Consider the following 22,246-nt stretch of genomic DNA (forward strand, 5'->3'; position numbering starts at 1 on the left):
AGTTATAAAAGAAAATATGATAACTTGTAAATAGACATGAATTTTAGTTACAGAAGTCACCAGGGTATGCACATGGCCCCCGTGGATCAGGTAAGGAGACAATGAGATACAAAGTCTATTGTGGAAGGTAGAGAGTAGAGAAGTCAAGGCCCAGCAGAAGACAGAGATGACTAGTTATACTGACAGGGATGACATAGGAAGGAAGGAAGTTCTTTACCATCCTCCTACTTAGAAGATAAGCAGAGAGCCGTTGAGTAATCTGCATCTTAGAAGTGATCACGGAAATGAGGAGTCTTGAAATTTGAACTACATTACCGTAGTTCAGGGTCCAATTAGATACAGGATCAGTATACCATGTAACAGTTTTCTTAGCCTCAATTATTTCAGTATTAATCATCTTCAGTCAGATGTATCTTTCTAGAAAAAGACTCATTTTCATCACACTCCTATTTAAAGACCTCAATGAATTACTACTACCAACAGAATAGAGCCCAACATTTAAGGCCATCCAGAATCTAACTGCACATACAAACATATCCTTATAATAAATTCTCCCTTTTGCTTAAACCAGTTTGAATCTATATTTGTAATCACAAGAGCCCAAATTTTGTTCCTTCGTGTACATATAATGACTTTGTCCCTTGGTCCTCCTACAGTGGAGACCCACACAGAAAATGAGGTCCATCAGACCACAACGTCCAAAACTTCTTATCCCCAAACCTGCAAATATACTTCGATCTGTACCTATCCTTGCCCACCCCTTCCAATCACAAGGAAACAGTAACTTCTTCCTGTACTTCCACATGTCCAATGTCCTAGCCCCCACATTCTGAGCTCTAGCTCTTCCTTATTTCTCAGGAACCTGAAAATCCATTGATCTTCTCTCTTTCTCCGTTGTCTTCAATCTCTGTCCATGGCCACCATTTGCCAACCCCAGGGCATATCACTTTATGAACGATGTCCCTAGAGACATGCAGACCAGAATGGTCAAGCAGCGTAGTCCTGCCTCTCCATCTCCATTATATCAATCTGTGCACAGCTTTCGTCATTGAAAGGTAGGAAGGGAGCAAGAAAGGAAGGAAGGGAGGAAAGAGGGAAGAAGAAAGGAAGGAAGGAAGGAAGGAAGGAAGAAAGGAAGGAAGGAAGGAAGGAAGGAAGGAAGGAAGGAAGGAAAAGAGGAAGGAAGGAAGAACTGAGAAAATACGAGTAGCCTGTACATTTGCCGGGGTCTCCATTTCCTCTTGTTTTCTCCCCTCTTATTTCTGCCCTCCCATCTCCACCAAAACCACTCTTACCAAGGTTATTGACGACCTTCTTGTTACCAAATCTGACTGATATTTTTCACTCCTTTGCTCTCTTAATCTCTTCCCAGCTCTTGACATTCAATTGGCCTCTCTTTCCTTTTTGGTAACTCATTCCTTGGTTCTGTGATACCATATTATTCTGATTTTCTCCCTGCAGGCTCTTCTTTCTCAGGCTCTCTCTTAAATGTTTGTGTTCTTCAGTCAACTATCTTGGGCCGTCTGCTTTTCTCAGTTTATACTCTTCCTAGGCTACCTCGTCTTTTCTTTTGGCTTTTCTTACGTGTTTCATGAAAACTTCCCACCTTTACCTCGAGGTTGACTCTCTCACCCAAACTTCTTTCCTTTCTTTCTCCCACCTTCCATATTCAATACAGTAACAAGTTCTGATAGTTCCTCCTCCAAAATATCTAAAATCTCTCCCTTCCCTCCATTTCTACTGCCCCTTTCCTACTCTAAGCTTGTAACATCCCTTGCCTGGACTCCTACAGTTGCCTCCTAACTACTCTCCCTAATTCCACCCTTGCCACACTACAATCCATTCTACTCACAAAACCAGTTTCAAATGTTAACATGTCTATCCCATACTTTAAACCTTCAATGATTTTCCAACTTCTTACTGTGAAATTGATGGTGTGCAAGGCCTCACGTGCTTGGCTTCTGCCTGTCCCTGCAACATCATCTCCTACCATTTTCTTGTTGCAATGAACATTTTTGAACATGATTATTGCTCCAATCTTAGCTCTCCAGCCTTTCCTCTGAGCTCTTTTCCTGTCGAACTCGAGATTCATGGGGTGACTACATTCTTTTATTTCCTCAACCAGGACATGACCTGTTGCCTCCTGACCTTTGCCCAAGCTGCCTCCTCCTCTTCACTCAGCACATTCCAGCACATCCTGTAGATTCTGGCTAAGCTATTACTTTCCTGGGATGACTTCTCTAACCACCCCCGAGTCTGGTTAGGTTCTCCTCCTGTGCCTACTCACAGGCCCTTGCACTTCCTCTATCGAAGTCCCTATCACATGAATTGTAACTGCTTGTTAGTGAGGATGGGAAGAGGAAAGACAGGATCTATGTTGATTACTGGCAACCAGAACTTAGTGTTCAACAGATGTTTCGAATGAATCAAGAGAGACTGATATAGAGGCCGGCCTGGTGGTGCAGCGGTTAGGTGCGCCCACTCTGCTTCCGGAGCCCAGGGTTCACAAGTTCGGATCCCAGGCACACACCCACGCACCGCTTGTCAAGCCATGCTGTGGCAGCACCCCATATAAAGCAGAGGAAGATGGGCACGAATGTTAGCCCAGGGCCAGTCTTCCTCAGCAAAAATGAGGAGGATTGCCATCGGATGTTAGCTCAGGGTTGATCTTCCTCATAAAAAAAAGACATAAAAACTTAATGTTATCCTTAATAATTCATTGTACATTAAGTGTGAATATATGTTTAACAAAATATTTCCCATTCTTATTATAAAGTGTAGATTTAATTATCGTTAACAAATTTTTGAGTTGTTTTCTCAGAATTCTGAGTTAAAAACCCTCCATGACATACATTGTTACATAAAGTCTGGGCTGAGTAAACTCAGCCTAAATTTTAAAGTCAAAGTTACACTGCCTAGAATGGGGAAAACCAGATAAGCAACACCCCTTTCAGAATTTACCCTTAAAGAGGCTTATTTTTTGTTTGGCTATTTACACTATTTTGTTTGGCTAATTGCCAGCCCTGGGGGTCTAGTGGTTAAGATCCAGCACTCTGACTGCCGTCTTCCGGTCAGAGAACCACATCCTCCTGTCGGTCTGTCTGTTGGTTGTCATACTATGGCGGCTCTGTCTTGCTGTGATGCTGAAAGCTATGTCATCAGGATTTCAAATACAGCAGGGTCACCCGTGGTGGACAGGTTTCAGCAGAGCTTCCAGTCTAAGACAGACTGGGAATGAAGGACCTGGCCACCCACTTCCAAAAAAATTGGCCATGAAAACCGTATGAATAACAGCAGAGCATTGTCTGATACAGCACCGGAAAGTGAGAGTATGGCACAGAAAGACCAGGCAGGGTTCCTCTCTGCTGTCCACAGAGTTTCTAGGAGTCAGAATCGACTGGATAGTACTAACAACAATGAATTTGGCTGATTACAAAGTGGCAAATTCCTGTTTAATATATTGAGAGATCTTTCTAAAAATAAGATTTATCCAAAAAAGGGAAGATTTGGGAGTTGGCATTTTCATTGTCAGTGGGCCCTAAATGGAAAGATGTTTTTCAGAGAGCTATATTTTTTCAAACACCATTATTTGATGATACATGGGCCAGATGGATTCTAAAGTCAATTCTAAGCACCTATGTTCCTAGAAAATATTTAGGAGATGAGTCATTTTATCCTCTTCTCTCCTCCTCACCTCCACCAGTGATTGTATTCTATTAATTTCAAGAACCCATCCTTATTTTTTCGTCATTTATAACTTTATGTGTCCGTTAGAAATTGACTCTAATGTATAATTATTTTAAATGACTAACACAGTAAGTATATGCTGTATTTCTTTAGAAAAATGAGCAGGCGGAATTGTTGGATTTGTAAGATGTGCAGAGATGAATCTAAGAGGCCCCCTTCAAAGTAAGTAGCATTTAAATTCCATGGCCATTATAATGCGTATTTATCACATGATAAATCAGTGCATATGTATTCAACTGCTATCTTAATATATTTTGCTCAGAAAGTAAAATTTGCATTTACACCTGAGTAATTCCACCAGAAGAGCAGCCATGTATTACACTAAGGTTCTGTTTTCATTGTTCATGGTTTACACTTGAGAATTCAGCCAGTTGAATGTTTTTAGAGAGTCTGTTATGAATAAATAGTCTAAGATTTTTTTTTTGAAGTTTTATATTGTTCATGTTAAAGTGAGATTCTTTGATCTAAAATATTTTCATGGTACATCTACGAAGTGCCAGAAACCCTCATCCCTAGTTGGAAGAGGTAGGACTAGAAGGGTAACCAAACACTTACCAAGCTGCCGAGTCCCTTCTACGTTTTGCAATAACTAAAAATGTAGCCATTTGGATGGAACCAGTGTCTGTATGAAAATGCAAAGCGTAATGCCTGAGAAGGGTAACAAACCACTTGATTAGATTTGCTCACCTGAAAGAATTCCCAGGTCGAGGATCCCTGTTAGGTTAACCAGAGAGCTTAACCTAGTCCAGGTGGAGACCTCAGTGCTGGCCACATCTTAAGGCTATGGTCAGAGCGCCTGGCGTGCCCGCTCCTGCCTGAAGTCCCGAAATGTCCAAACGCTTACAAGCTATCGTGTGTGGGAGGAGGAGCCTGCAGTGGCAGGTGCAGGAAACAGTAAGACCCAAAGCATTTTAAATGACCAGTTGAGGCTGCTGCACTGCACAGGTGCATGTAAGAAGGAAGATGAAACAGGCTAATTTGGGAACAGTTGATGACTCCCACAAAGCACCACCAGCAGGGCTCGCATTTCCTTCCACCTGCCTTGTAGACCCACCATCGGGGAAGGGGAAGGTCAAGGAAACAGCATTCACATTCATGGCGAGTGCTGGATGACAGGCATTTGATGTATGCTTGACATTCACCACAATTTAGTTTTCATGATAATTTTGTGAGATAGATATTATTATCCCCATTTTATAGACAAAAAAAACTGAGGCTTAGAGATTTTAAGCAAGAACAAAAGCTATGAATTACAGCACTGGGATTAGAACCCAGCACTGTCAGACTCCAAATACTCTTCATTCCTCCTTTTGCAACATCATGACATCTCAGAATGCTCCTGTATCTGTTTGGGAGCCACAGCCCACCTGCTAGAAGAAAGAAGAGGACACAAGTGGAGAACTTTTATTAGGAAATCCGGCTGGGTGAGGGGACAAAGGTGTTTAGCGTAATTCTGATAAGGGCACCTGGATAGCCATGGGACAGCGTGAAACTTGTGAGATCCTAAGGAAAAATTACAAGCAAAAATGGGGTTAAACTAAAAACAAATTTCATTTCACAAGTTTACCCCCAACTATAATTACTCCAATCACGCTCTATCTCCATAAATCTCATGAATCAGAGAGGCAAAGGATTTCTCAAGTACTAACACCTTATTTGATGCTAACCCAAGACAGTGGTGGCATTTTCACTCATGTTGTAGATTTTATTCTTTCCCATATAATGGGAATGGGTGGAACAGATAGGCATGCAATGTACCTTGCCTAGCACTTTCCATTTCCCTGGATTGAAAAGGTTGTTTTAGGTTACTGTTTTTAAAGTTCTAATAAGAGAAAAGAACAATGAGTCAGATATCATTTCATGGAAATGTTTTTTGAAAGCAGTCCTAGCAATCAACTGTTAAGACTCAGTACTGATGCAAAGGGTCCATCTAAAACTGGAAAGAGCCATCTGAATTTCTAGAAAATAAAAGATATTTGACCTTTTCAGGACTCCCAATATTTTTCCATGTTCTAGGTTATTTTTTAACAGCCTTAACTAATCTTCCTTCATTGTGTTAAGTACCTGCCAATGCTGATGGCTGTTCCTTCTACACTAATTATTGAGCTAACTACACTGGGTATAGCCAGTGGACAGTGCTTGCTTGTATCTATAGCTGTCTTTGATTATATGCAATTATTAAAAACAGGAAAAGTAAGAATGTATCACAAACTGAACGGCAATGAACACACTGAGTATTTTGAAGGAGAGAAAATAAAATGGTTTACATGTAAGAATACATAGTCACTTGCTGATTCGCCTCACAAAGCCCATCAAAATGAACATAAATGGAGCCTCAAAGCCAGTCTCTTTCACAGATATTTCTGACATGGTAAATGACTTTTTCTATACTATTTAAGTCAAATGTAACTTGATACATTATTCACAATAATAGAAATTAAAACCCTCAACATGTAAAAAAATTATAGCAAATAATAGACTGAGAAAATATCTATACATAATAGACATAGGGTTACTAACTTTATTATATGAATGCATGCAAGTAGGTTTTGTGGATACGCTCTAAGATTCTAGCAGATAAATGGACAAACACATTACTGGTGAGCGCAGCACACAGCGCATAACCCTTTTAAAAGCAATTTGGCAATTTGTACCAAGAACTATAAAAACGTGCATCTTTTGACCTGCTTTGATTCTATGTCCACTAATTCTATGTCAGCTCCTAGGAAAGTATCCTATGTGAGCATGGCAAGCCTTAATCACAGCAACCTTTTCTGTTAAAAAATGAGAAATAATCAAAATGCTTATTGAGAATAATTATGTAAACTATGGAATGCCCCTTACAATATACTCCACAGTGACTACCAAAGATTATAAACGTATAATTATAAATTATAACACTATAAATGGTTAAAATAATTGTGATGACATATAAAAAGCTTACTAAAAGGATATATATATATATATATATACATATATAAGTCACACACATAAAGTACACACACGAACAAACACACATGCAGAGTATGGCTACTTCCTGGCTAAAAACACACAAATATGCATGTGACAAAAATACTAAAAAGAGATAAATCAAAATATTAATAGTGGCAATTTGGGAATAGGGAGATTATAGGACTATGGATCTTTATCTTTCTAGTTTATTTTATCATATTTTCAAGTTTATACTCATATTTTTTTTTAACAGTTTAGAAAGTAAAAATAAAATGTAAAAGATCACGGGAAGACAAACTTCCATCCAAAACCACAGACAAATAGAGCATAACTATATTTTGGCGTTATTTTCAAGATAGGACGATATTTCTATTAAGTTCAGCAAAACCTTGAGAGTGTTTTAGTGCAACGAACACCTTGTGTTTCTTTTCAAAGCCTTACTTTGGAAGAAGTGTTACAGTGGGCCCAGTCTTTTGAAAAGTTGATGGCTACAAAATGTGAGTATCATGTACATGTCATCTTTGGATAACTAGTCAGTTTCATTCTTAGCAGAAATGGGGCGCTGGATGACGAATGTATACCCCTCTTCTCACGGCCTTCTAAATGGTAACTGCCACCGTTAAAAAAAGATAACCAGAAAATAGTTTGAGTGTCAGCCACTATTATTTTCTTTGGTGTTAATTAAAGCAGGATTAGTCACTGTGAATATTTATTCTTCACAAGTATATGTGTAAAATCCCTTGGAAAATGTGCTTACATATAACACGTACCGAAATATACTGCCTTACCATAGCCTGCTAAAGTTAGAATTTACAAAAGTTAACAATTTGCTATTCTTAGTGCCTTTAAAAGTAAGAATAAATTTGTGTCTTGATGTTCCAAAACTCCTTAAAGTTTGTTTCAAATTTTGTCTGTGTCTGATTTAAGTGGAACTTTATGTAAGTCTGCATAGAGTTATATATATATGTGTCAACAGTCAGACGGTATAAATGAAAGTTAGTAGAAATGGATATGAGTGAGATCAAGTCATAGGCTCAATGCAAGAAATATGAATGGCTATGTGCATTTGTGGGAGCAGTCAATTGTGCTTGAGGTAGGAAATTGTGAGGTTGTACCAAATGATAAATACCAGAAGACAGGAACAGAAAAACATACAGTGGGTACCCAAAGAAAATTCTCCCGTTAGCTGAATTTGGTAGTTTTTATTTTTTAATGGAGTTTGTTGCCCTCAAATGTTTGCTAATTTTTGCCTACAGACCTCTTTTTATTTAAGATTCTCTGTTAGCTTCGCTGTGAATGTTTCATCTGTTTAGACCTGTTGACTGTGGAAGAGGAGTTAGGTGTGCTAATTGGTATTTTAATTTGTGGAGTGTGCTGGTGGTTATTCTGCATAGGGTTCTTCCTGTTCCTCCTGGGGGTGCCATGCTCCTGCCAGACCACCTGCTCTCCCTGGCTCAAGGGCCCCTCCTGGTATAGAGACAGCTGTGGACCCCTGGCTACTCCTATGGAAACACTTGAATCAGCCATCTGGCAATTACGTCGTGGCCTCTGCCTGTGCTGGATGCACACCTTCAGGCTTCAGTCACTACCAGAGCTCCCACCTTTTGTTGCAGGCCTTTCCGATGAGCATGGGAGGCCACAGCTTCTTTCTTTGATATAATGACCTCTGCCCTTCACTTCTTTGGTATTCCTCATGGTTTGTGATTCAGTTTGCCAGTGTGGTTGTGAATTTTTAAAGATACATGTTTTGGTCAATTTTAGCACATTGGAATGGGAGGAAGAGACGAAAGTATATGTTCTGTCGGTTATATTGATTGATCCTCTGCTAATAATTTGGATTTCAGTCCCAACCCCCTGTAATCCATGTTTTGCCACATTGCCAGATTAATCTCCCTCTTGGAGTTGCATGTTCTTTGTCTGTAAAATGGGAATAATATCACCTATCTTTTCAGCATTATTGTGCAGATTAGATATAAAACACGTAGCTCAGTGTCTGATATAGATGAGGCACACAATAATTGGTATTTTTATTAGTAATAAAGTGCATCACTCTGGATATCATTCCTTTTTCTCTGCTGCCTACCACAAAGTCCACAATCTCTTCATATTCAGGTCTCTCTATACCCTAATCCAATACATTTTCTAAAATTTATCTCCAGCCTTGGCCCTTCACGTCACATGCCCTTCTGCCAATGTGACCACTGCTCCACTTTCTATGTCTCTTACTCTCCTGCCCCAGGCTTTTGTGCAAAGTCCTCCCTGTCTCCTCTGTCCACTCTGCCCATCCTTGAGAGTAAAATTCAGCTTCCACCTTTTCCATGAAACCTCTTGGAAGTGTTTTTCCTCTCTCTTCTATTTTGTTAGTATCATTATTTATTCTGCTTCTAATTATAGCTATTTTGGGTATTGGGTTTTTTCCACAGCTGCTTTCTCACTAGCCTGTAAATTCCCTAAGAGCACAGATCACCTCTCGTTCACTTTTTATCCCCCTCCACCCCCCCAGAGACTAAAAATGTGCTTTGCACCTAATGGGTATGCAATAAATGTTCAATGAATAAATACGAGACAAATATTAGTAAGAAAAGATCAAAACACCAGGTCATATTATGTAAGAGTCTCTGTGCCAGCCCTGGAGGCCTCATAAACAAAGTGAATCAAGTTAATCCCTTGGCAATGATCTCGAGTGGGAGCCAGCTAGAATTAGCAATTTAGAGATCTAGTGTCATGAGAATAAGAAAAGTCCACAGAAAAGATAAAAACAGGAAGACAGCATGTTGCTCTTTACTAAAACCAGCCAAAACAGAGTAAGAATCTTACCAAAAATTGAATTACTAGGAAATTCATGTAAAAAGTCAATAATCACACAATAAAAAGGTGATAAAACAAATAATTCCATGGGCCATCCAGTCAGAAAGATAAAACTAAGAATACAAACATCAAATGTACCAGAGAATAAAGGGTGTTTACATTAACCAAGGACACTAGTAAAATGCATCCTCCAGCTAAGATATGCGGATGCCTCTTTCTACACAGATTAAAAGACTGTTTCTAAGAACATGTAGCTCAGAAACCTACACAGGAAAGAGATGCATTAGGCTTGGTCTCAATAGATCAGCAGGAATTGGTTTAGGAGCTGTTTGCTGAGGAGCCATCGAGTAAGAGTCATCACAATACAGATAAATTCAACTTCCTCGAGGCCAAAGAGGATCCAAGAAAATCATCAGTTTAAGAACAGAACGATGGCAAAATTAAGACGTTAGCTAGAAATTGAGAATGCTAGTAACCTTCCCATTCTAGATGCTATTTAATGATACATTATTGACAGACAAGTTAATTTTTTAAAAACAGTGTGTGTGCCTTTGCTCAGTACATATTCAATAAATATCCAGCACTTCTTAGGTATCAGGCAATACGCTTGAAAAAAAAAATCCCATGTGCCCATGCAGCACATAAAGTAACACAGGAAAAAAGGGAGATTTTTCAAAAACTGAAAATCCTCCAGAACAGGGAAGCCTGCCATTTATGGCCCGTTGGGGTGAAGTAGAAAAGGAGGATGGAAGCAACTTTTACTAATACCCTAAATGGAATTCCAAAGGCGAGGCAAACACATACTTTTTAAAACCAATAGCCTTTGACAAAAATTATCACCAAAGGCTGCATACGGGTTTTTTTGTGTTTTTTTTTTTCGCTTCCAGAGTAAAGATGGTTTTATGAAGCTACACTTTTCCCTGGAAGAGTCTATTGTTACATTGGACAAGCAGAAGGAAGCTCTAGACCTAGAAAGAAAAAACATATGCTCGCATTTCTTTGACATAAAACTACTTGTGAGGTCCCGTTAGGCTGGCCTTATAGAAGATCAGCATTAGAATCTATCACCCAAGTGTGGCTTGTGACTGTAGCAAAATGTGTTTATGAAGTGCTGGGTGTAAAGGCTGAGAATCAGAGGGCTGTCTACATTGCCCAAAGAACTGCTAAGAACAAAAAACGTTTTGAGTTTTACCTGAGACATTGTGAAGCATGATCTCTCAACAGTGAAGCATTCGTTGAGTTCTTACTCTGTACATCGTAGGGAAATCCATCCTGTGGGGGAGTGGGAGGGATAATGTCCAAAAGATGGTACCAGTGCTTTCCTGAAGGCATGCCTCACTAAGGAGAGATAAAATATATATGTGCCATAAGCAATTTGAGAACAACTATAAAGAAGGGAGCCTGAGGTGATATCTCATTGTAGTTTTGATTTGCATTTCCCTGATAGTTAGTGATTTTGAACATCTTTTCATGTGTCTGTTGGCCATCTGTATATCTTCTTTGGAGAAATGTCTGTTCAGGTCTTTTGCCCATTTTTTAATTGGGTTGTTAGTTTTGTTGTTGTTGAGATGCATGGGTACTTTATATATTTTGGAGATTAAGCCCTTATCAGATGCATGGTTTGCAAATATCTTCTCCCAATTGTTAGGTTGTCTTTTCGTTTTGTTGATGGTTTCCATGAACATGATGTAATCTATGCAGAAATAGAAGTACAATGATGTACACCTGAAATTTTTACAATGTTATAAACCAATGTTACTGCAATAAACAAAAAATTAAAAAAAAAAAAGAAAACAGATATGAAATGAAAAACTCTAAATAGAAGATTGGAAGATAAAGTTGAAGAAATCCTCCCAAATTAGAGCAAAAGAAAAAATAAAGATGAAAATAAGAAAAAAAAAAAAAAAAAGAAGGGAGCCTGAAATAGCTGGGCACCTCGCACAGACCTAGTATGTGCATGCTGAGGGGGGAAGATAGATTGGGAGGCATGGCAGGTCTCCTGGGGAAAGATTCTCACAAGAGGCGAATTTTGAGCTGGAACTTAAATGATTCAGATTGTTATAAAATGACAAGAAGGTCTGACTGGCAGTATTTTAAAAATAGGAAACTGTTTTAGAAGAAGTAAGCTCGGTAAAGATATATGAGTGCTTCTTTCAGTGGAGAAATGTAGTGTGTAGGATTCCTCAGGATTTGGTGTGAATTGGTCTCATGAAAAAGTCTCCGCAATGAGTTATGCAGAAAGGACCCTGAAAAATTTCCACGTCTGTGGATGACAGAGGTCCTCCAAGTTTCCAAACATCCAAGTTTTTAGGAAAGAATTAAATGATTTTCAAATGGACATAAAAGTAGTAATAAGTTTTTTTATGGATCAGGAAAAATTTGCCTGTACTGTTAAGTCATCTCCCCATAAAAATACCTGAGAATTACTAATGATTTTTCCTTGGATGATGTTGACCCAAAATAGGCACTGTGCCTCAAAATATCGTCAAAGTGTTAGGCATCACCAAGGTGAAAAATGGAAAGAAAATCCTATGGTATTTCTGATGGATAAACCTAGTACAAATCCATATTTCTGATGGCTATATCTCATAGAACTAGAAAAGATACAGAAATGTGCATTTGGAATGACAAGGGAAACAACAATCGCCTAAAATCGGAAGGCTCTTCAAACTAGAAAGGTCAAGACAAAAGTAATAAAATCAAAATTTTGACTAATCGAAGTTTTATTTTTGATTTTGATCAAAAGGTCAGAGAATAGTGCAAGGAAAGATTTTTTCCAGAAAAAAATGCAGAGGGCTCATACGTATATTCATTGGGCAAATGCCTTCTGATATTTAAGTATGTTTAATATAAATAAAAAGAAGTTTAGTAAAACTGCAGCTAACGCCCCCTTGGGGGATTCACTCAATCCTCCCGTGTGTCTGGCAGACCTTCCAAGCGCTGGTACAGTGGGGTGAAAGGGCCCTTACAAGGTCATTGCGCACAGCTCATGGGCTCCCTCTAGAGGGAGGAGATAGACAAACAAGCAAACAAATTAATGAATAAGTTAATTCCAGAAAGTGGCAAGTGCTTTGAAGAAAATAAAGCTGAGTGATATAACCAAGAAATGCAGGTGTAAGAGGGCAATTCAATTGGATGACTAGAGAAGAGCTGTGAGAAGGAGTATAATTTGAGCTGAGAGCTGAATGACGAGGCGCAGCCAGCCATGCTGGGGTCTGGGAGCAGAGCAGCCCCAGCAAAGGAAAACCATGTTCAAAAGGCCCTGGGATATGACAATGTTAGTGTCTTCCAATAACCAAAAGAAATTCAACATGACAGGAGTATAGAGCTTATAGGCCACGTGGACGACCTTCAACTGCAGAGTAACAAGAGTCAGCGTGGTTTTAAAAGCACCCTCTGGTTCTCTCCTGAAGGATAGAAGCAGAGAGACCAGTGAGAAGGCTATTGCAATAAATAAGGTAAGACTAGAACGCAGTGGGGAAGTCAGAGCTCGCAGTAATTAGCATATAGATGCTAATCAAAGCCATGTGGCTATGAGATCACTTGGAGGGAGAGTTCGGGGAGAGGAGAGCAGAGATCCAGAGATTTTACTTAGGTGCACGCTAATATTTCCAAATCCAGAGAAGAGAAGGAGTCAGCGAAGGAGGTGGAAAAGGAGCATGGGGTAAGTTAAGGATGACCAAAACAGTATATTAGCGTGGAAGGCAAAGAAGAGAGCGTTTGAGGAAGGGAGCTGTGAATTGGGTCAAAGGCTGACGAGAAGTCAGGTAGGATGAGGGAAGGGTGGTGACCATTGGATGTGGCAATATGGAAGTCAATGGTGCCTTGACAAGAGCAGTTTCAGGGGCGTGGTGGAGATGGATAGGACGAGAGGAAGCAAGGCAGATAATATAGGGAATTATTTGCATAAATTTTGCTGTGGAGGTCAGCAGAGAAAAGAGTAGAGACTGGAAGGGGCATGAGGTCAATATTGGGAGTACAGAGTCAATAGTTGTTATTGATTTTTGTTTTGTTTTGTTTTTTTTATGAGGAAGATTAGCCCTGAGCCAACAGCTGTCACCAATCCTCCTCTTTTTGCTGAGGAAGACTGGCCCTGGGCTAACATCTGTGCCCATCTTCCTCTACTTTATATGGGACGCCGCCACAGCATGGCTTAACAAGCAGTGCGTCGATGGAGCCCAGGATCCGAACCCGGGGCCCACAGCAGAGCGCGTGCACTTAACCACTATGCCACTGGGCTGGCCCCTGTTATTGGTTTTATTTGAGAACTATAGCAGCATATTTGTAGATGAAGGCAACCATTAGCGAGAAAGAAACTGATGACATAGAAGAGAGTGGGGAAAGTTTTAAGAGCAAAGGAGAAATGCAAAATTAAGGTGGGAGCCAAAAAAGAATTGTTTGGCCAGCCCAAAAAGGAACAAGGATCCTTCCCTCTCAGGAGGAAAGTTAGAAAGAGCAGGTACCAGTGGAGGGAGGTTGGCTGATTTGGTGGAGGGAAGATGAGAGAATCTCCACCTGATTAAATCTGTGTTCTCAGCTAAATTTGAGGCAAGGTCACCAGCAGAGAGCTGGTGAGAGGATGTGTTGGCATTTTAAAAAGGGAGGAGATACGAAATAGTTTCTGGAGAGTTGGAGAACCATGATATTAGGGAAGGAAAGTAAGATTACTGGATAACGATGAGTACCCATTTAAAATTCACAGTGATGATTGCAAGTGAGAAAGCACAGCTGTGGATTTTTCTGTGGCCTGTTTGGTCCGCTCCAGCACAGACACAGGGCAGACATATAGTTAAGCCACTCCAGATAGGCAAGTGTTCTGAACCACGGATTTGCTTCAATTGTAATTTTGGTCAAAATCATCCTCGAATGTACTGTATACTTTCCTCCATTTCTCAGTGATCACAGTCACCTGCAGACAGCCTTGGAAATGCCAGGTTGAATAGCGTAGGATTAATACGTTGCTGAAGGCAGTGAAGGCTGCTCCACACTGATGAACCAACTATGCCGGCGGTTGTATCTTCATCGTGGCACAAAGCAGGCATTACTGATGGATATTGTTATTCCCGCATGGGCAGCCTGATCCCAGAAGCAGAGCCATTCTCTCAGCTCTCTTCCTCTGTGAGAGACTCGGTGATGCTCACCGTGGATTGGCAGTTTCCTACACTGTCATTTATTCTAACCTCTGCTCACTGCTGTTGCCATGGTTCCTGTCACCAACCCTCTTAGTACTACACTGCCATGCCTCAGCCCTTTCCACTAAGCACATTTTGTCTTCTTGAATGTCTCATGCACTTCACTTTGCCGGGAAAAAAAATAAAATAAAACCTGGCCTTTTATAGACATCGCTGTTCAGTTAGTACATTTTTTGTCTCGTTCTCAAAAAAACCAAAAGGAACAACATGCTTGGTACAATCCTCTGGTCTTTGGTCTTCTTGGGTGCTGAAGAATTAGGGCTTGCCTCTTCACTTTGCAAAACCTATGGGGAGTCACTTTAAAATGGAGAAGCATGAGACCAGCTCTGTGGCCTAGTGGTTAAGTTTGGTGCACTTTACATTGGTGGCCTAGGTTCAGTTTCCAGGTGCAGACCTACACACCACTTGTTGACGGCCATGCTATGGCGGTGACCCACATACAAAATAGAGGAAGACTGACATGGATGTTAGCTCAGGGTGAATCTTCCTCAAGCACAAAGAGGAAGATTGGTGACAGATGTTAGCTCAGGGTGAATCTTCCTCAGCAAAAATAATAACAATAATAAAATAAAATGGAGAAGCAGGAAGGATCCAAAATCCTGGATGGACCAACATTTGTTTATTCAGTCCCTGCTATACATCAGGTGGTGTGTAGGCACTGGGCATATGAAGATGAGTAAATTGCAGTCCTAATTCTCAAAGCATTTGCAGGGGAGTGAGAGAGGAATAGAAGTAAACCAATAAATATAATAGACTGTGATACAAAGTCAGATAGACCTATAATTAAAATAAGTGTAAATATATTAATAAAAATGCAGAAAAGTTTGAAAGCAGGGTCAGATAGATGAACTGAGGCTTTTTCAGATTAGATCATTTACAAATATTCCTCAAAAATCATAAACAAAAATAATATGTAAAAAGAGAAGAGAAGTTAATGCAATAAATGATAGTGTCTTTCATATATAAAGAGATCTGAAAATTCAAGAAAACACTAACAATGCAAAAGAAAATGGACAAAAGATTTGAAATTCACAGAAAGAAAAGAAATGGTCAATCAGAAAGAAAAAATGTTTAAGCATTAATATTTTAAAAATAAAAATTTAAACAGTTACAGGTCACCGGTTTTACCCCATCAGATTGAGAAGGATGGAGTGAGTAGACACTTTGACACTGCTGTTACTAACGAAAAATAATGAAAACTAAAAGCAGTTTTATAATAGGTATCAAGAGTCTCCAAAAATATTACATCATCAATCTAGGAATTCCACTCCTTTAAATTATTTCTAAGAAAATAATTACAAATACAAAGATTTATACCCAAAATATTCAATGTAAAATAATTTATAACATAAAAAGAGGAAACAAAATCTAAATATTCACTAATAGTAGAGGCTAAATATAATACAGCATAGTCCTGCAATGGACTATTATGTGACCCTTAAAAGTAAAAAGGAAGGGTCGGCCCCGTGGCCTAGTGGTTAAGTTCACCGCACTCTGCTTCTGTAGCCCGGGTTCATGGGTTTGGATCCCAGGCGTGGAACTACAACACTCATCAGTCATGCTGGGGCGGTGACCCACGTACAAAATAGAGGAAGATTGGCACAGATATTAGCTCAGGGCAAATCTTCCTCAACAACAAAAAAAAAAGTAAAAAGGAGAAAGTGTTTGCTACATAATATTAAGCATGAAAGAGTGATACAAAATTGCTTTCACGGTATAACGCCAATAAGGTACTGTGTGTGTGTATCTATGTTTGTGTAGATGAATGGATACCAGTTAGACAGAAAGTTCAACATGAACAAAGACTAGAAGAATAAAGGAAATGTATGAAAGTGTTAACAATGGTTATTTTCTTTATTAGAAGTTTTCTTATTTAAAAACAATTCCTAGCACTTTAAGCTACTTTTATAAGACTATAGCAAAGAGAAGTTAGGGGAAAAACCAGAAATGATTAATATCATAGAAGCCAAACCAGAGAATTTCAATAAAACAGGATATTTACTTTAAAACTTCACACAGAGACTGGTAGAATTGTGGAATTCATTATCCCCAGTGGTACACACTGAAAATAAAATGGACTTAAAATTGTTTCAGGCACATTTCTGATGGAAGAGCGGGACACAGCTCACCTTTAGGATTTAATACCTGCTGTGAGCCTTGCTGCTTTGCAGAAAACAGTCCTGAAACAGATGGGTCGCTGTTCTGACTCAGCCAAGAGGAATGTCACGTCTCCCTTCTGCATCAAGATACGGGCATATGTCACTTTGTGTGTCACAGAAACACTACTATCAGTGACCAGTTTTAAAAGAACTAAATGCTAGAAAGTCCCAAAGCGCCACTCTCGTTCTTCAAGGAAAAGGCGTACACTACATATGACATGAACCTATTTTTTACATCTTCTCAATTAATGAGCAATTCTGTTGTTGATCCCTATTCACTCTACTCAAGCAGAATCACAGTCTCTTGAGCATAACACGCAAGAAAGAGCATCATTTAAACCTTCAGAATAGGCTACATTGCCTGATTCGGAAAAGGATTTTCCACCTTGTAATTCCCTTGTTGTATGAGTCAATAGAAATTCTAAACTGAGCAATTCAGTTCTGTCTTTAATAACAGTCCTCAGATTCCTGGAACACTTTTGTACAAATGCGTTTTCAGCTGCTAACTTGGCTAACTTATAAAAATCGGCCTGATGAAGACAAAATTCTGTAAAACATACCAATCACGTGAGTCTGCTTATTCTACACACCAGGATCATATCTGAAATATCACATAGGTTCAAGGCCCAGGTCAGTTTCACTAGGTTATGAGACAGTAACACATGACATTAAAATCCCACTAATTTCAAACGAGAGAATTTCGTTTCTTGCTTATATCACACAACCACTGGGGTCAGCTCGAGCTCTATTCCACGTCTTTATTCTGGCCTTCGGGCTAAAGGAGCAGCTCTTTTCCAGAATATGTCCTTCTCATGGCTGGTGGGAGAGCAATGGTAGAACCCACTGGTGGTCCTTAAACCTTCTGCTTGCACCTACACACGGTACTTTGCATGTATTTCATTGACTAACACAAGTCCAATGGGCAAGGCTGATATAAATGGGATGTGAAAGTATAATCCTCCTACAAGAAGGGCAGGGAATAACTGAGAACAATACGGCAATCTACCACATCAAGTATCTATATAAAAATATGTATCACAATGCATGGATGGCTTCATTAGCAAAGGTCTTGGGTGTGCTGAGAATTGTTGAACCATTCAGCCAGCCCAAAAAGATCCTTCCTCCACTCCATCAGGAGGAAAGTTAGAGAAAGCAGATACAGATGCAGGCAGGTTCTGGAACGAGAATTTCTAAACATTTTACTATACAATTAAGCTAAACAGAAATACAAACACAAATTCAGAATACTGTAACACGGAATCTGATATTGGTTTCCAGATCATCTCCTTACCCCCACCCCCATCCACTCAACCATCCAAGTAGCCTAGTGGCTGACTCTCATTTCAGGATCTGTAGATTTTATCTGGTATCCCATTTTTTTCCTGTTCCATAGCTCATTTCTTTACTTTATAGTCCTTATTTTCTGTTCCTAATGAAGTACTCGGTCAAAATTCCTCTAAGTACAAAGTATGTCAAATTGCTTTTTATTTTCTTAAACAGAACTCTATTTCTTTCAATATACATTGCAAATTATTGGCTTCCAGCTTTACTTGGTAAGCCAGAAATGGCTTTTTGTTTTGATTTGTTTTGTTTTTTGGTTTGCCTATCACTTCAGCTATTTCTCAAAGAGAAGCACCAAAGGCTACCTCAGTATTCTCTGACTCCAGCTTTCTGTGCCTGTGATGAGGTGAGGCACATCTTAAAGTTACTTTAGTGTGAAAATAAACTTCTCGTTTGAAATCTAAGTTGAAATATATTACCCCATTGGATAGGAATATCTAATCCATATCATTTCCTATGTTATATTTTTATACATGCTCTACCCCCATCTCATCTGTCCTCTTAACTCAAGTGATGTTCCTTTTGAATCATCTCCCACTCAGTGTCGTGAATATTAGTCTTGATCACATGATAATAATGAGCCAAGCTCTAATTTTGTGTATTTCTAGGATGGCACATTTCTTGCAGATTGCCAGCTTTCCCCAATCCTAATGCTTCCTTAGAAGAGATATGCCTCTATTTGGGTTTTTCTCTTGAATACAAAATACCTTAATTGTTATCTTTATTTTTATATCACTGCTGACAGAGCCAGTAGAAGCCAAGGAGTCAAGGAGCCTGGCTTTCTAGTGCTGGGAAACCCAAACTAATCTCTCATGTAAAGATCTAGGAAAATATGATGTTACTCACCACAGCCATTCCATCTGATTACCATTACTTCTTGTAACAGTTAATGATACTGACCAAGATATTGTTAATCAAAATCCTATGCTTGGTCACATATTCAGTGTGCCTACACACCCATTTCTATCACTGTCAATTGCAAGTTACATTGTTGTTTCATCATTCAGCAATCCAATTTTTCAGAGATGCCAAGAGACTTCCTAGCCACCAAAAGAAGTTTAATATTCATCTCAGAGCATTCATCTTGAATCCTGAGAATACTTGGTCCTCCCAAAGATTCTTATTGTGTTAGATTTATGAGAACTCACCTAACTCTCTCCTTCAAACACTAACACCTAGAAATAGTGCCTCAATGGGAAAAGCTCTTCACACCTGTTTGCCGTTATCTGCCCACTCCAGAAAGGCAGTTTAAGACCAGAGCTGAGGATAACCATCTCCAGCATCGTGTCATTTGATAGTTGTGCTGCACAGACCCATCGTTCTGTTCTGGACTTTGAGATAGTTTCCTACACCCCATCTGAATTCCATTCTTTGCCTGGTCCTTCATTTCTGGTTGGAACCGTAAACCATAAATATGAAGCTGAATTTTTCATCTATCCATGGTCTCCTGCTCTGAGAGTTGTTTTTATAAGTTAGAAGAATTTATAACTTCTACCTGGCTTGGATATTTTCCTTTCAACCTTGACCTGCCTGTTTAGCTTCTAAACCTTGTTCTAATCCTCTAGTTTGGCTTGAGGCCTTAGATTTTTCATGTCAGTTTCATGATCAGAGCTCTGTCCAGGGATCTGGCTTAAGTCCTGTTTCTGGGTCCTTGCGACCTCTCCTATCCTAGACCCACCCACACTAGTGGGCATTTTGCTCTGAGTGACTCAAAATAAAGGAATAACAGGATGACCACACCATTGATTGGCATTATCAAAACATGCTTCTGATGTATAGATCTAAGTGTGATGTGGTGTGTGTGTGTGAGTGTGTGTGTGTGGGGGTGTGTGTGTGAGAGAGAGAGAGAGAGAGAGAGAGATTATATAATATTCACTTGTTAAATAATTTGGGAGTTTTGATTCAGATTTTAGTTTTAACTACACTAAATATCGTTCAGATTTTTAAATGATTCTGACTCATGAAAATAAATTTATTTCTCCATTACTTTTAGATGGTCCGGTAGTCTATGCAGCTTACTTAAAAATGGAGCACAGTGACGAGAACATTAAATTCTGGATGGAATGTGAAACCTATAAGAAAATCGCCTCACGGTGGAGCAGAATTTCTAGGGCAAAGAAGCTTTACAAGATTTACATCCAGCCAGAGTCCCCGAGAGAGGTAACTATCTGACAATGACAGCAAATGGAAATCAGGACATCCCTGGGAGGGTGCTGATATCTGCCAAACCCACGTATGTGCCAGGCTCTTTCCATCCAGTACTTCCTGCAATGCTATAAAGTCAGTATCGTTAATCTTATTTTACAGATAAGAAACCTGAGAATCTGGGAAGTTGACTCACTTACTCAATGTCACACGGCACTTAAGTGGGAAAGTTAGTATTCAATGTTAGGCCTATCTGGCCCCAAGGCCTCTCCTTATTAAATTATTTTAATTCCCAGGAAAGTTTAAAAAAAAAGAAGTCCTTGTAAAAAGAATTAACTTTGCTAGAAGGAACTACAGACATCATAAAGAGGCATGTTGATATCCCGAGTGGTGTGGGGTATGGTGCCACCACACCAGGGCTCACTGCTCAGCTTAGTTTAAACCCAGCAAATCCAGGAAATGGTCACATTGGTGTCCCTCCCCATCATCTACAACTGCCTAAAGAACATAATGGGTCGAGAATGAAACAGAGACACTGAGGCTCCTCCTGGTGGAAACCGAATGAGGAATGAAAATCTTGCCCAGGGGATTAGGGTAGAGGATGGTGTACGAGACTCCTATTCCTCATGACAGTCCTGCATTATTGACTTGTTCCTCAAAACTCCTGTCCAGAAAATACTCAGTTTATTGAAATAACCACTTCTCTCCCCTATTTCTCCACTTCTCTTCACTTTCTTCGCATTTCAAGGCATATTCAGTGAAATCAACGTTCATGACTATTAAGGAAGATAAATTTTAAAATAGCACCAACTTCCCTTTTCCCTAAAAGAGACCTCCATCTGATAAACTTCCTTGTTGTGGACTCCGCTAACAAACCACTTGCATCCTCCTAAGAAGCAGTGGTTTCTGAGATTTCCCTGGTCTTGGGCCTCATGTTTTTTTAAATCTAAGATGTGGAAGTAGATGTTTACTTTTAAAAAAAGCAAAGAGTTAATCTCTTATAAGTCTTTTTAGATACCTATGAACTGCAAACAAAATTACTCTATCCCACTGAAAAGGAGAGGAGGGAATAAATTAAAGCTTTCCATTTTATTTTCATCTTCAATTATGCCTACTTATGCGCCACACGTAATTTTGTTTTTCAGATTAACATTGACAGTTTGACAAGAGAAGCTATCATCAGGAATATTCAAGAACCCACTCAAACGTGTTTTGAAGAGGCTCAAAAAATAGTGTATATGCACATGGAAAGGGATTCCTATCCTAGGTTTCTGAAGTCAGAAATGTACCAGAAACTTTTGAAGACTATTGAGTCGAACAACGATTCCTGACTACCACTCGAGAGTTTAACCTGAAGATGTTATAGTGAAAGCACTGGCTTTGTTCTTTTGATTTAAAAAAACACAAAATCAGAAACAGAGTAGAAATGAAATAGAAGAAATCAAACTAGAAATTGATTTCTAGCTCCCAAAGAGAAACATTTCAAAAGGAATGGACACTAAAATTCTTACATCATGCATAAGACAATTTATGGCATACCTATGTAGCTCAGTTAATATATAAGGAAAAGGAAGATGGTTCTCATGACACCAATATTATAAAGTTCTTACTGCAGTAGTCAACTAGTGGATGTTTTCTTATTAATGAAATTTTGCTCTTATAAGGCACAGATCAGTTCTTTAAAAATTGTAGTTGTGTGAGTTTCACTCTAGCATGAATGTTTTCTACAGATAGATAGAGTGTTCTTAATAACGTTATTTAGTGAACTTGGTACCCACAGTACAATCAATTGTATTATATCATAAGGGATATCAAAAAGATGTGTTCCTGAGATTTTTACCTGTAAAATTTTCCTACTATTATGTTCATAACTGAACTTCTATATTGCATATATCATCTACA

At 39.2% G+C, this 22,246-nt stretch overlaps 1 protein-coding gene across 1 annotated transcript; it reads left to right on the forward strand.

Moving 5' to 3' along the window:
* Positions 1 to 3,844: 3,844 nt before the first annotated feature.
* On the forward strand, positions 3,845 to 21,710 carry RGS13 (regulator of G protein signaling 13). The gene is made up of 4 exons (XM_058533928.1): positions 3,845 to 3,909; positions 7,135 to 7,196; positions 20,193 to 20,359; positions 21,490 to 21,710. Exons 1-4 carry the CDS (start codon positions 3,845 to 3,847, stop codon positions 21,673 to 21,675), a joined length of 480 nt encoding a protein of 159 aa, XP_058389911.1. The 3' UTR covers positions 21,676 to 21,710.
* Positions 21,711 to 22,246: the final 536 nt, after the last annotated feature.

The sequence above is a fragment of the Diceros bicornis genome, chromosome 38 (assembly GCF_020826845.1).
Source record: "Diceros bicornis minor isolate mBicDic1 chromosome 38, mDicBic1.mat.cur, whole genome shotgun sequence".
Classification (NCBI taxonomy): Eukaryota; Metazoa; Chordata; class Mammalia; order Perissodactyla; family Rhinocerotidae; genus Diceros; species Diceros bicornis.

What these genes read in the sequence shown, in the direction of transcription:
- RGS13 (XM_058533928.1), top strand. Translation starts at nt 3,845, where the DNA reads ATGAGCAGGCGGAATTGTTGGATTTGTAAGATGTGCAGAGATGAATCT. An exon ending in TCTAAGAGGCCCCCTTCAAA is followed by an intron (nt 3,910 to 7,134) that starts GTAAGTAGCATT and finishes TTCTTTTCAAAG; the next exon opens with CCTTACTTTGGAAGAAGTGT. An exon ending in AGCCAGAGTCCCCGAGAGAG is followed by an intron (nt 20,360 to 21,489) that starts GTAACTATCTGA and finishes TTTGTTTTTCAG; the next exon opens with ATTAACATTGACAGTTTGAC.